This window comes from Monodelphis domestica, chromosome 4 (genome assembly GCF_027887165.1).
Source record: "Monodelphis domestica isolate mMonDom1 chromosome 4, mMonDom1.pri, whole genome shotgun sequence".
NCBI lineage: Eukaryota > Metazoa > Chordata > Mammalia > Didelphimorphia > Didelphidae > Monodelphis > Monodelphis domestica.
This window is the reverse complement of record NC_077230.1, coordinates 412,308,610-412,321,418: the sequence shown is the minus strand read 5'-3', so window position 1 is coordinate 412,321,418 and position 12,809 is coordinate 412,308,610. Positions and strand designations below refer to the sequence as shown.

Genomic DNA, 12,809 nt, shown 5'->3' with positions numbered 1-12,809 from the left:
AGGTGAGCTGGAGTCCCGGCTCCCCCTTCTGACATCTGTGGGTCCTGTGGAGCGGACATTAAGCTCCATCTTTTCAGCGCTATTACTCTGTGCCAAATTGTAACTATCCCCTTCCCATGCGCTCTCTCAGTCCAGACATTCTTGTGCTTGGCTGGATGTGCAGACGCTTCTATTGGTACTGTCAGCATATCACTGTGGGGGGAACCTCCTCGGTGATGCTATCATCGTCACAAATACTTCCACAAGGAGGGAGAGCAATTCATCTTCAATAAGGAGGTTATTAAGCCCCTACACTCTTAGAGGCTCCAGGAAATGTGAGGAACTAGAGACATAAAACTAGCTTACCCTGGGGAAGGGGGGATGAATGGGGCAAGAGAAGGATGCGGAACAAAATAAACCCAAAGTAATTTCATGGGCAGGTTTTTGGAACTTGGCAGAGGCTTACTAATGAAAAATTTAAAAGAAACAGCTAGGTGGCTTAGTAGTCAGGCCTGGAGCTGGGAGGTCCTGGGTTCAGATCTGACCTCAGACACTTCCCAGCTGTGTGATCCTGGGCAAGTCACTTAACTCCCACTGCCTAGCCCTTACTGCTCTTCCTACTTGGAACAGGTATTTAGTATTAATTCTAAGAGAGAAGGGAAAGATTTAAAAAAAAAAAACTTGGGGAAATCAGAAAAAAGCATCTCTTGGGCAAGCTAGCACAAGAGCTGAACCCCAAAGGCCATGGGGAGTTAAAAGGCTCTGGGCACAGGCACAGGCACAGAAGTAGAGAGACATATATGGCAAAGCATAGGACCCTTCCCACTATTATCCTGCCAGAATGTGTCCTAGGCAGGACTTAAATGGAGGAGCAGCTTCCTAACCATTATCTATTTGCAAATGAATATACAGTCATCCTTCACCACATCTCAGTTCACTTATCATAGCTTCACTATGTCACGGGTTTAAATAAAAAATCTAACTCTGTATTGGAGTTTTTGCTATATTGTGGAATTTTGCAGATAAATACCATACTGTACATAATGGAAATGCAGTACGCCACTACTGCTTGCACAAGTTTGCCAATGTGAGATTGTACACAGTACACTATTGGCTGATGATGATGGAATTAAGATGACCAATCATAGCACAGTGTTCTGTATCCTGGGTGCTGATTGGCTCAATGACTGTAGCATCAGTCTAGTCTGTTTGCTCTCTCGCACTGCGCCCATATGTTCAGAAAGCGTTTAAGAGCGTATGAAGTGTTTATAAGAGTGGAAAAGGTTAATAAGAGTGTGGGAAAGGTTTGGAGGAGAGTGGGAAGGGTTTATAAAGCCTTAAAATATATATATGAACAATAAAATAAATTTAACGCCCCTACTTCATGGATTTTCAACTATCGGGGTCTCTGGAATGTAACTTCCCTGATAAGTGAGGGATCACCAAGAAGATTTTTTTAAGGCCCTCTGCTAGACAATTCTGTCACCCAGTAACAGAACTGCTTCACCTCCAAATAAACCCATTTCTGAATATGGAATTGGACTCATTCCAAGTGGTCTTGCCCAACAAATGACGCTTTCCTGGCTTAGCATCACCAGAGGCCCCACTAGCAGCTACGCTCACATGGGGGTCTGGGCACATCACTATCAAGAAAACAGCATATGTTTGAATGACAGTGCTTGGAGCTGACTTCCTTTCTTACATAAGCTGACAAATGAGGAGCTTTTCCCAAATTAGAATAGATAGGGAATCTTAGAATTTCAGTTAGAAGGGTCTCTACAGCCATACAGGCCATCGCCTGTACAACAGCCCTGACAAGCACTCAGATGGCCTGTCTGAAGACTTTGGTGAAGGGACCCCACTACTTCCTAAGAAAATCCACCGCCAATGTGACTTAAATGTGCCCCTTGAGGAGGGGAAGCACCAAGACCCATCTCTTTGCTTCCAGTCCCTGCAACCTAACAGCTTTGTGGGCTAGAAGGTAAGTTCACAAACTACCAAGTTGCTCAGAACACATTCACGTGTTCAAGCATGATGAGTCACAGTTACAGAATAATAATGCTTTTTAAGAGTGAACAAAAAGGAAGCAGTTGGGTGGCTCAGTGGATTGAAAGCCAGGCCTGGAGGCAGGAAATTCTGGGTTCAAATATGGCCTCAGACACTTCCCAGCTGTGTGACCCTGGGCAAGTCACTTAACTCGCATTGCCTGGCCCTTACCACTCTTTTGCCTCAGAACCAGTACACAGTATTGATTCTAAGGTAGAAAGTAAGGGTTTAAAAAAAAGTTACCAAAAAACCCCAATTTCATTCAAAGGTTAGTGCTCCCTTTTCAAGGATGAATGTATCCAGGAAGGTGAGCAACCCACTGGGGACCAGGCAGATTTCTTAGAGATGCTACTGGGGGCTCCCAAGATCACTGTCTCTCTCTCCTCTCCTCCCCCACTCAGTCCCTCTCTTCCTCTCTCACTGTGTCTCATACACACGCCCAGAGCCCAGCACCTTGTTCCCAGGGAGACAAGGAGAGAAGTGGCGATGGATAGATAAGGGCCCCACTTCTGAGGTGTCCCCATCCTCCTACACCCGGCCTTCCTCCCCTGCCCATGCAGAGCCAGCTGACACTCCTGGATTACCTTAGATCTAAGCAGGGGGAGCTCGAGCCGGTCTGTACCAAGAGCAGCTTGTCCTCTCTCAGTGCCGATCTAGGCAGAATCAAACACGGGCGCTTGAAATACCACCAGGGAGCAAGGGAGTGCCCACACAGACCCGAGGCACACAACAGACACAACAGACACAGACACACAGACACACAGACACACAGACACACAGACACACACAGACACACACACACACACACACACAGACAGACACACAGACACAGACACAGACACAGACACACAGACAGACACACACACTCACTGTATGAGGGGGTCCATCGCCGCTATCCGCTCGGCCACAATGAGAGATTCGTTGTAGGTCACATCATTGAGGGCAGGTCCAGAATTGCAGGCTAATATGACCTACGGCAAAAAGGGCCACATCAGCACCGGCCCCGTCGCTGGCCCAGAGGGGACGGTTGCTGGCGGCGCCTCCTCAGGCTCAGGACTAACGGTGGCTTCTGCCGCTTAGCATTTAAGGCCAGGGCTTGTCTAAGAGCCAGGATCTTTAAGAATACACAAATGGGTGGAGCTGGGGAATGAAGGGCTCAGGAGCTCTGTCTGCCCTTGGAGACTCACACCAAGGTGCTCTCTAGGAACCCCAGACAGCTCCAGAAGTAGGACCACGTCTGGAGGGCCCCCGTGGCTAACTGGACCGCCATTCACTGCTAGGGTCTGATTCTTTCTCTATAGTTCTCATCAGAACCCCCAGTCACCTCCAAATTTCAACAGTGAGAGAGACAAGGGTCTCCAGTTATGGACACATATGGGCACACACTCACCTCTGTTCCTCTAAAGAGTAGCTCCCTGACAAAGGGGAAGACTCCCAAAATGATGTCTATTCCACTGTTATCTGCGAAAATTAAGGCACATTTATGAGGGGGACCCTGTAAGACAAAACCAGGATGTTCAGTTTGGAACAGGAGTTTCCAAATTTAAAAAATAATCATCACAGAAGCAGAGAATGCCCAAGGCAAAAGGGACCTTTGGGGGCCTGATGGTCTGACCCGTACAAGGCTCACAGAGCAGTGGCCATCCAGCTTCGGTCAGCAAGCTTCTAGGGAGGTGGATCCAATTCAGGGGCTTGGAGGAAGCCCCCTCCTCCCACTCTGGAGCAGCTCTAATGTCAGGATCTTTCCTGAGCTCAAACCACGCCTTGTCTCCCTCTAGCTCCCCCCATCCCTGCTCCAGGCTCGTCCGCGGAGGCCAAGCAGAGCAAGGGTTATCCCTTCTCCCACACAGCCACTCCCACAGAACATGAAGACAGACCACGAGTGAGTCAGCCGATACTGGCCTCAGTTGCTTCCACCTGATGTTTTCAGTGTGATCTCTACTGCCAAATGGGCCACCACAAACATCTCACATGTTTCTAACTCTTCCTTAGACTAAGACAAACGTGGCTTCTGCATGCCCAGAGGCTGAAGCTCACTTCAAGGGGGGACTTAGCACTGCGCTAAGTGCTGGGGTCCAAAGGAGGGAAGTGCACATGCTGCTGGACAGTAGAAGGAATCCTTAGGTCCATATGGGACACGTACAAAGTGGAATCGCAGGTGGGAAAGGCCCCTTGCAGAAGCTGGGAGGAAACGCAACCTTGAAGGAATCAATGACCTCTAGGAGATTTCAGGCTTTTGTTGGAGAATTGTATAAAAAGGAAAGAAGGGTGCGCACACACGTACACAAAGCCACAGTGTCTGACACACCAGAGACAGCGAGGAGCCACGTGCAGGAAGCAGATGCAGCTCCGCAGTGGACCCCCGTCCTCCTTGGGGCCGCTCTCTCTCTACCACAGAAGTCCTCAAGGGGGCACATCTCACTAGCAACACCTAGCCTTTCTCAGTCTCCCACGCACTGCCTGACTGCTCCTTCCTCTTCCTTGTCCCTCATCCATAAGGTAAAAGGGCAGGAGGGTCAAAGAAACACAACAGCCAGGGGTAATGCCCATCCCAAAGCCAGAGCAGTGTGCTTGCTCCCCACCCCCAGCTGCATCTTGGGTCCATCCCGACAGCATTGGGCCAGCACTCACTTGGACAGTCTGGACACACACCTACCTTTAACCGCTGCAGCCACTCCCCATAGGAGTCCACTAGCCAGGGGCGCTCTAGAGGAAAGGCCAGAAGATAGAACCCTGTTACTGAGGCCTTCTTAGCCATCCACAGTTACCAAAGGGGAGTTGGGGGGAACTTTTGTTCCCATCCTCCAAGGAGGTTTGTCTCTGTGACTTAGTACATTTTAATGAGGAAGAAGGGAAATTAAGTCATACAGGGGAGTTCCAATTTACTAACAACCTCCAGATCTCCAGGCAGTGCCAGCCATCAGTCCGTGGGCTATCCCAAGCCCCTTGCCCCGTGCTAACTACCTGCCCTCATGAGCCTAGAACATCCATACCTTGTAATTTCCTCTTGGCTTCTTCAAATCCAAACTGTGGCTCAGATTCCAGAACACTGGACAAAGAAAAAAAGCTATGAATAAAAAGCCCGTTAGCTTGAGCCGCTCCATATGGAGAATCAAAGCACAACATAACAGCAGAGCCACCAAACCCTTATGGGTTGAGGGTGTGGTTCTGGGCAGAGGGCTGAGGAGCTACGGGACGATGGAGCCCATTTCTGGAGACTGCGCCAGAGGCTCCTGCTCCAGACTGACTCAGGGGCATGGATGACAAGGAAGGCTTTCTCTAAGAGGAAACTCCATATTGCAAAGGGGCAGTACCTGGAGGCTAAGCGGGACGTGACTCTTTAGAACTGCACAGTCCTCAAGCACAGTCTTTGACCGACAGAACATGTGTGGGTTATGAGGAAAAAGTCTAATGTGAAGCTGGCCCTGGTGTGCTCCTACACTGATGGGTAGAGAGACTAAGAGTTACCCACAGGGTAAGCAAAGGAGGTTGGGAGAGGGCTCTGAAAGGGAAGAAAATACACTGATGTTGCCAGATTTTAAATTCTTTTAAACCCAATAATAGTTTCAAAAAAGAAAGAAAAAGGTTAGAAAGCTCAGATCATTCCCCAAAGCATAGATGAGGATGGCAAGCTTGGTCAGGTCATCTCAAACCAACAGGAAAGTTATTAGGTTAAAGCAGATGCTTCTCTCTACCTTTATGCACAATGTGATGGAAACAGTTATAAGCTGTACAGATCTAAGATACTCAAGCAATTAAGACGGTGACAGGGCATAAAAACACGAAAATGTCCCAATGGACAAGTGCATTTCACACGGGCTTCTCAGGATGGTCAATCAGATGATCCTGGGAAAAGCTCCTGGGGTGGGGCTTGACCACTGGAATGGATGGTTGTTCTCAAATGTTCTTTAGTGTGCCCCTGCCCAGCAGCACAGGGAGTTTCATTCAAACTGTGGGTGGAGATGAAAAAGCTCAGGGCAGTCAAGGAACAGGTATCTTCTGTTCAAGACAAAGGCTGAAGCAACCCTCGGCCGACTATAAGCCAAGCTGGCTAGTTCTCCCTGTGTGCCACACCGGCCCGCACATCTGGAGTAGGGCTAGAGGCAGGCTTGGGTGGGGCAGGGCCTCGGCCTCACCAACCATTCCAGAAATAAAAGCCGTGGGCACTCAGGAGTGGGAGTGGATGGGTCACATTCACATCATTCAACTCAACTGGGGCTGGGGTCTCTGGAAGGGCAAGAAACACCAAACTGGGGTGGAGGGAAGGTGCTTAGAAACAGTGCCGTGAAACATTGAACACCTACTCTGAGACTGCTTTTGCTCCCCAGTCAAAGACATTCCCCGCAAGAAGTCCTTTCACCAGAGCAAACTGCCTCTCCTCCCAGCCTAATGAATCCAAAGATCTGATTACTCTTTGAAAACATTTTAACGCTATGCCATTTTCTCTCTGTTTTACCTGTAGAAAGATACGAGACATTGGATGTACAGATGAAGAAATTGTCTTACCCAGTAGCAGCTGTTCAGTCCCCAAGACCACTTCCAAGCACTCAAGCATTCTCCTCTAGGTTCATGGCCTCTAATGGACCAACAAGTCACCGTTATCAGTACAGCACTCAGCACAGACAAGGCAACAAGCACAACGACTGCTCTTTGGGGGCTTCCTCAAGCACTGAGTGACCCAGGGAGACCCATTCTTAGCCAGTGGTGAGTACTTTAGTGGCATCCTCCCTCCTCTGACCACAGCCTGGCCACTGGTTACTGGGATACGGGTTGGGGACACAAATACCATCACCCAAACCACATGTTTATCAATTAGAAATCTGACCAAGAACAATGTGAGAATGACCAGCCTGGGGGCCAAACGTTTCCAGTGGCCACTGGATTTCCCAGTGGTCGGGTGTGTGAACCTGAGCAGTCCCCTGGGAGGGTGGGTCAACACAGCTGCATCATGGAGTGAGTGGGCATCTGGGTAGCCCCCAAGGAGGGTGGGTCAGCATGGTAGCATTGAAGGGTTGGTGGGCACCTGGGAAGGACCCCCCAGAGGTCAGCATGGCAGCACTGAAGGATGAGTGGGCACCTGGGCAGCCCCTTAGGGAGGGTGGATTAGCACTAGCAGCATTGAAGGGTTGCTGGGCAGCCCCCCAGGAGGGTGGGTCATCACAGCAGCATCAAGGGATGGGTGGGCACCTGGACAGTGCCCAGGAGGATAGATCAACATGGCAGAATTGAGGGGTGGGTGGGCTGGGGGAAGGGAAAGGGAGAAGGAAGGCTAGAAAGATTCTCCCTCCATACCCAGGCTGCTCTGCCCTCCCAGCTCAACTCTTAACCAGGAAAGCCTGTTAGGGTCAGGTCTTCTCTCTCATTAGCAGAAGCCTCAGACTGCCTGAGGGATCTAGGGGAGCCCCACATGACATTTTTCCCCACAAGAGGCCCAAACCTAAGCCTCCTGAGGTGAGACTGCCTCATAGATCTGACATTCCTGACTTTGCTACAGAGGCCCCCTCCAACCCAAGGACATGCCCCACTCATCCCATTTAATAATAATAAGTGGAAAGAGTTCTAACAGCAGCTGCTACGATGAGTCACTATGAAAGTGACTTTTAAAATAAGACAAATACATGCACTTTGGCATCCTGATACCAAACACCTTTTGCCCTAGAAAAGTCATCCACAAGACTAGAGGATGAGGAAAGGCTTCTGGACTGTGGAGCTGGGGGGCACTCAGGGAATCTCATCTAGGCTTCGTTTTGTCCTGGGATGAAGCCCACAGGCCTGTGCTTAGCACTCAGCCTTTTTGAAGGGATGGCCAGTCATTCAACTGCGAGAGAAGCGCCACTTCTCTCTGAGATACAGTAGGCCTTCCTCTACTTGGCTTATCACGGGACAAGAGGGGGTGCTTGGCCGACCCAATGATCCCCACAGAGCCAAAAGCCTCATTTCACCCTCAGAATTCACTCCTGAGATCTAACTGGTTCTCTGTCTCCTTTCTTTGTCCGCCCTCCTCCCTCCCCCCTACCTGGTCATCTTGGGTATAAAAGCACCCCACACGATACCTCTATGTGATCTATGGGGGAAATCACCGTGGCGCCTTCACTCCACAGCCTTTCAGCAGACACTGCCAACAGAGAGGGCCGACTTAGTTTGGGGGGAGGGTATGGACACCCTCATGAGCAGCTGCTTAAGTTACTGGGGCCAGTCACCAGAGAGCTAAGAGGTTCTTGCCATTGAATAAAAACTGGTGACTGATAAGATAGCCCCCTAGTCTCTCGCCCTTTCCCAGGTTCCAAGTGCCCCAGCTCCCTTTGCAATCCAAAACAGGCAAATTTGAAAAAACCAAAGCAACCGTCTGCAAACTTACACTTCTGGGCACTCTGTAAGGAAGGCAGGACTTACTTTGGAATAGGGATCTGGAAAGTTGAACTCATTCAAACAGTGCTCCCTTGTTTCTAACAGGCTCCTCACTGTTAGGGTTCCATAGGCACTGAGGAAAAGACCAAGAGAAACCAAATGAACGAACGCTCAGGGCCAACCAAGGCAACAACTGCCTGTGCTGCCCATCCAATCGGAAGTGTCTCTCTGTTAAGTATGGACAGACCATGAAGGTACCTCAGTGGAATTGCTGGAATTACTTAATCTGGGCAAAAACAAACATCTGTTTCAGGCCTAAACCAGAAAAAAGCCCCGTGGTCTGAGGAGGCCCAGGCACACAACCTCAGGCCCTTGGCCTCCCAGAGCATCTCTGGCCTGACCCGAAGGGTGCCTCAGGCAGGCCATTCTTGTCAGGCATGTGGCAAGGATCCTTCACTGGCCCTTCCCCACAGTCACCATCTTAACAGCTGCTGCAGTCCTTCCCCCCCTCCCTCCCCCACTGACATCCCAGTGTCTTAAGCCATAAGCCACTGCCTCTTGGAAAGGCTGGGTCCATTTCCTTCCCTCCAACTCCTCTTTCCACACCAAAACACCCTTCCTTGCCCCCACTCCTCTCCATGTTGTCTCTCCTATTAGAATGGAAGCCCCTTGAGGGCCCTTTGACTCACAATAACCGGGGGGAGGGGGGGGTGCTCTTTCGACTTCCATTTTACAGATGAGGAAACTGCTAAGAATCATCCAACTAGTCAGTGTCTGAGGCCACATCTGGGCTCAGGTCTTGCTGACCTGAGACAGACACTCTGGGCACTGTGGCACCCCCAGAGGCCTCATGGCTGGGACTGAATAATAGAATGGGGAGGGCAGCACGGGCACCTCTTGCTTCACAAAGTGGTTGTGGACCAAGAACCAGGAATCCCTGAAATGGGTGCTATCAAGTGGGAGTCACTTGTTCTCATTCTTTCATTTGTCGGATTACCATTAAAAAGGACAGAGAGAGGGGCAGCTAGGTGCCTCAGGGGACTGAGAGCCAAGCCCAGAGATGGAAGTCCTGGGTTTAAATCTGGCCTCCAACAATTCTAGTTATGTGACCCAGGGCAAGTCACTTAACCTAGCCGGCCTTGACTTTACCCCCTCTTCTGTCTTGGAACTAATACTCAATACTGATTCTACGATGGAAGGTTAAGAGTTTTACAAAAAAGGAGGGGGGAAGAAAGTCTACCATAAATCTCCTTTAAGTGCATCACACAATTATCAGCATTCCGTTTGCCAAGTGGGAACTTCATATTACAGGATGGCCATAGCTGGCCATTTCTGCCTTGAGAGAAAATGTCACCATATCTGGGACACCTCCGGCCTCCCTGGGGTCAGTGAGCTAGCAAGGCACCAGCCAGAGGGAACCATTCAGGGTTGGGGGCAGCCCATCTGCAGGCACAGGGGAGTCTGTGCTGCACTGGAGGTGATGCTGCAGGGGAAAGTACAGGGACTCACAATGGTTGGTGTCTCAGCGTCTGAAGCTTATTCCAATACTTCTGTCGGAACTTTTCAGCACGTTCAGCTGCATCGATGGCATCTGGTTGGCTGGCTATAGCCCGATTCACCACCTACCAGACACGAGAAATTCAGTTCAAAACAAGAGGGTGCCCGGTGCCCCAAGCAGCTGCTCACATGACAACAAGCATTGGCAGAGGCCAAAATGGCCTTATGAAGACACCTGACCCCCAAACAGCGATGGCGGAGAGGAAGATATGGAGCAGATGGACACTGGCCAGATAGGAATGTGTAAATGCTTCACTCTGCCATATTACTGGCTATTTCACAAGGGAAGGTGTACAAGCCAAGGCCAAGTAAAATAAGGAGAGTCAGGAAACAATGATGCCAATAAAGGCAATATGAATCTGGAAGAACACTAGGAAATTTGTGACCATTGGCCCCAAGGAGAATGGCGGCTACAGGATGAAGAAGGCTGGCCTTGAGGAATGACCTAGAAAGTTCTGCTGAATTGTGATTTTCCCTCCCTTTTTATTCTATTAAGGAGTAGAGAGGGAAGGATAGGTTGGTAAATGTCATCAAAACATCATCAAAAACAAAAAGAAGACATCTAAAAACAAAAGATTCATATGATTTTTATATTTGCTATAAGGAAAGCTCATCAGGCAAGGAAAAATGATTTTGTTTGAAAGACAAAATATAATAATTTTAAAAATAATTCCTTTTTATTATTTTACTGGCCACTAAGAAGCCCATGGCATAAAAATGACTGCTGAGACAGCCTTTACCCTGGAAATGACAGAACAAAAAAGAGGTCCAGGTTGCTGAGAGCCAAGCAAAGACAAGAGAGTCAGAGAGCCCCCAGCCACCCTGGAGGAGAGCAGGGAATCATCTGGCTTAGGCAAACACTACCCATAAGTCCTGAAAGAATCAGAAGATATGATTGTTGAGACCCTAAGAGCCACAAGACACAATCTATGGACATACATGTCAAACTGGGAGGCAGGAGAGCTTGGGTTTAGGCCTGATTCCGGCACCATCTTGCTGAGGTACTTCAGTCCCTTCTCCTCCCTAAGCCTCAGTGTCCTCATCTATAAAATGAGGAAATTAAGAGCCCGTGACTCTGTATGATTCTCTAAGGGATCCTTTTTGTCAAAGATGTCATCTTATTAGAGTGAGAGGAAGAATTAAGTCTGAACTATATGCCATTCTGCCAGATGACTTATTTATGATCTGAATTCAAACCCAGCTTCAGACACTTACTGACTTTGTGTCTGGGCAAATCATTTAACCTCCATCTGCCTCAGGTCCCTCTACTACAAAATGGGGATAATCTCCCATTCACCTCATGGGGTTATTGTGAGGATCAAATGAGATAAAATGTATAAATCACTCAGAATAGTGCCCAGCACATAATAGGAGCTGAGTAAATGCTTACCATCACCACCACCCCCTCCGACAACTCCCCTTATTTAAGGTGACCTGCTTCTGACATGAGCCTGTGAGCCAAGGAGGAACAGAAGTAGTTCATTCTGAACTCTGAGGAGCTGCCTCCTGCAGAATGGAAAGGGGAGGATAAACCTGAGCTCCCCTTTGGGGCTATCTTGGACCCAGAGAGCACAGTGCAGGATTCCCAAGGAATGAGCTCTTGCTACTACTGGAACAAAAGCTTCTTGAATGCAGAGCCTGCCTCATTCTTTCCTTCTGGATACTCAAACCCTAGTGCAAAACCTGACACACAGGAGAGGATGAATAAATGGTAGGTGATTACTGGGCTGGCCTAATTCCCACATTCACACACCTTTGCTGGCTCCCCCTTTTGACTGGAGGTCTACTGCCAGAGAAGCTGGCTAGCAGTAGAGGGACTATCCCAAAAAGGAGGCCATCTGGAGTTTAGTCTTCAACTTAGCCTGACTGATATGCACTAACCAAAGGAATCCACTTTAGAAAAGACTGAAACTAGTGAGGAGAGCTAGAGGAGAACATTTATTCATTGTGCCACGAAAATTACAGCAAGAATTCAAACCCTCCAAAAGGCCTGTTGTAAAAAGCAACAGAAACTACATGGAGACCCAGAGCACCCCCTTTCCAGGAGTCCTTGGAGTTTTCAATTTCTTCTCCCAACAAACAAAGGCTCAAAGGCATTGTTCCAATAGATTCAGTTTTCTTAGCACTTACCCCATCGAGTGCTTCTTCAAAGCAGGTAAGCCAGTATTTCCGGGCCATGGCATCATCTGTGAGGTCAACAGTGTCAGGGATATAAGAAGATGGGTCTAGGAGGAGGGGCAGATTAACCAATGGCCTCTCTAACCGATCCATTTCCAGCAAATCAAACTGGGGAAAGAAAGCAAAGAAGTCACTTACTTAAGTGTTCTAGAAGACCAAACCTCTCTTTTATAGTCTTTCACAGAAGAGAAAATAGAAAAGTTGAATTAAGGTGGAGACCTTTACTGTGCCATGGAAAGAAAATTCTATTCTATCTTCTTCCCATGAGCTAACCCAATGCTTTCTTCGATCTCATATACTTTGTATGCAACTACTTATTTCTAGGATGTATCCTCTATTAAAAAGTCAGCTCCTTGAGGGCAGGGGCGGTTTTCTCTTTTGTCTTTCTAAATTCAGCACCAGACCCATCATCTGGTAGGTGGGTGCTTAGACGTCTATGGATTGATTTCTTCTGTTCCAGGGAAAGGAGGCACTCAAAGAGTGGTTGGGATGTTATCTTCTTATTCACTGCTCTGGGAAAGCTAGACCCTTCAGCCTCCTTCAGTATCCCAAAAGGGCAGTGATCTCAGCTCCCCAGTCTGCGTATAGACGAAGGTAACTCTCTCAAAGGCTGCCTGCTGGGGGCTCCTGACCAATGAGCAGTCACAGAACTGCAGTCACAGTCATTTCTCCTTCTGCCTAGAGTACAGAAGAGAGTCAAA

At 48.8% G+C, this 12,809-nt stretch overlaps 1 protein-coding gene across 2 annotated transcripts in view; it reads right to left on the bottom strand.

Moving 5' to 3' along the window:
* PANK4 (pantothenate kinase 4 (inactive)) overlaps window positions 1-12,809 on the bottom strand; it is a 44,713-nt gene that overhangs the window by 553 nt on the left and 31,351 nt on the right. For both annotated transcript variants that reach the window (XM_001366399.4, XM_056795977.1), the window contains exons 10-18: window positions 12,061-12,216; window positions 9,883-9,995; window positions 8,419-8,506; window positions 6,330-6,481; window positions 5,019-5,074; window positions 4,682-4,731; window positions 3,416-3,520; window positions 2,896-2,996; window positions 2,610-2,678 (exon numbers count right to left, since the gene is read on the bottom strand). In XM_001366399.4, coding sequence (XP_001366436.1) covers window positions 2,610-2,678; window positions 2,896-2,996; window positions 3,416-3,520; window positions 4,682-4,731; window positions 5,019-5,074; window positions 6,330-6,481; window positions 8,419-8,506; window positions 9,883-9,995; window positions 12,061-12,216 — 890 coding nt within the window. The remainder of the gene's footprint in view (window positions 1-2,609; window positions 2,679-2,895; window positions 2,997-3,415; window positions 3,521-4,681; window positions 4,732-5,018; window positions 5,075-6,329; window positions 6,482-8,418; window positions 8,507-9,882; window positions 9,996-12,060; window positions 12,217-12,809) is intronic.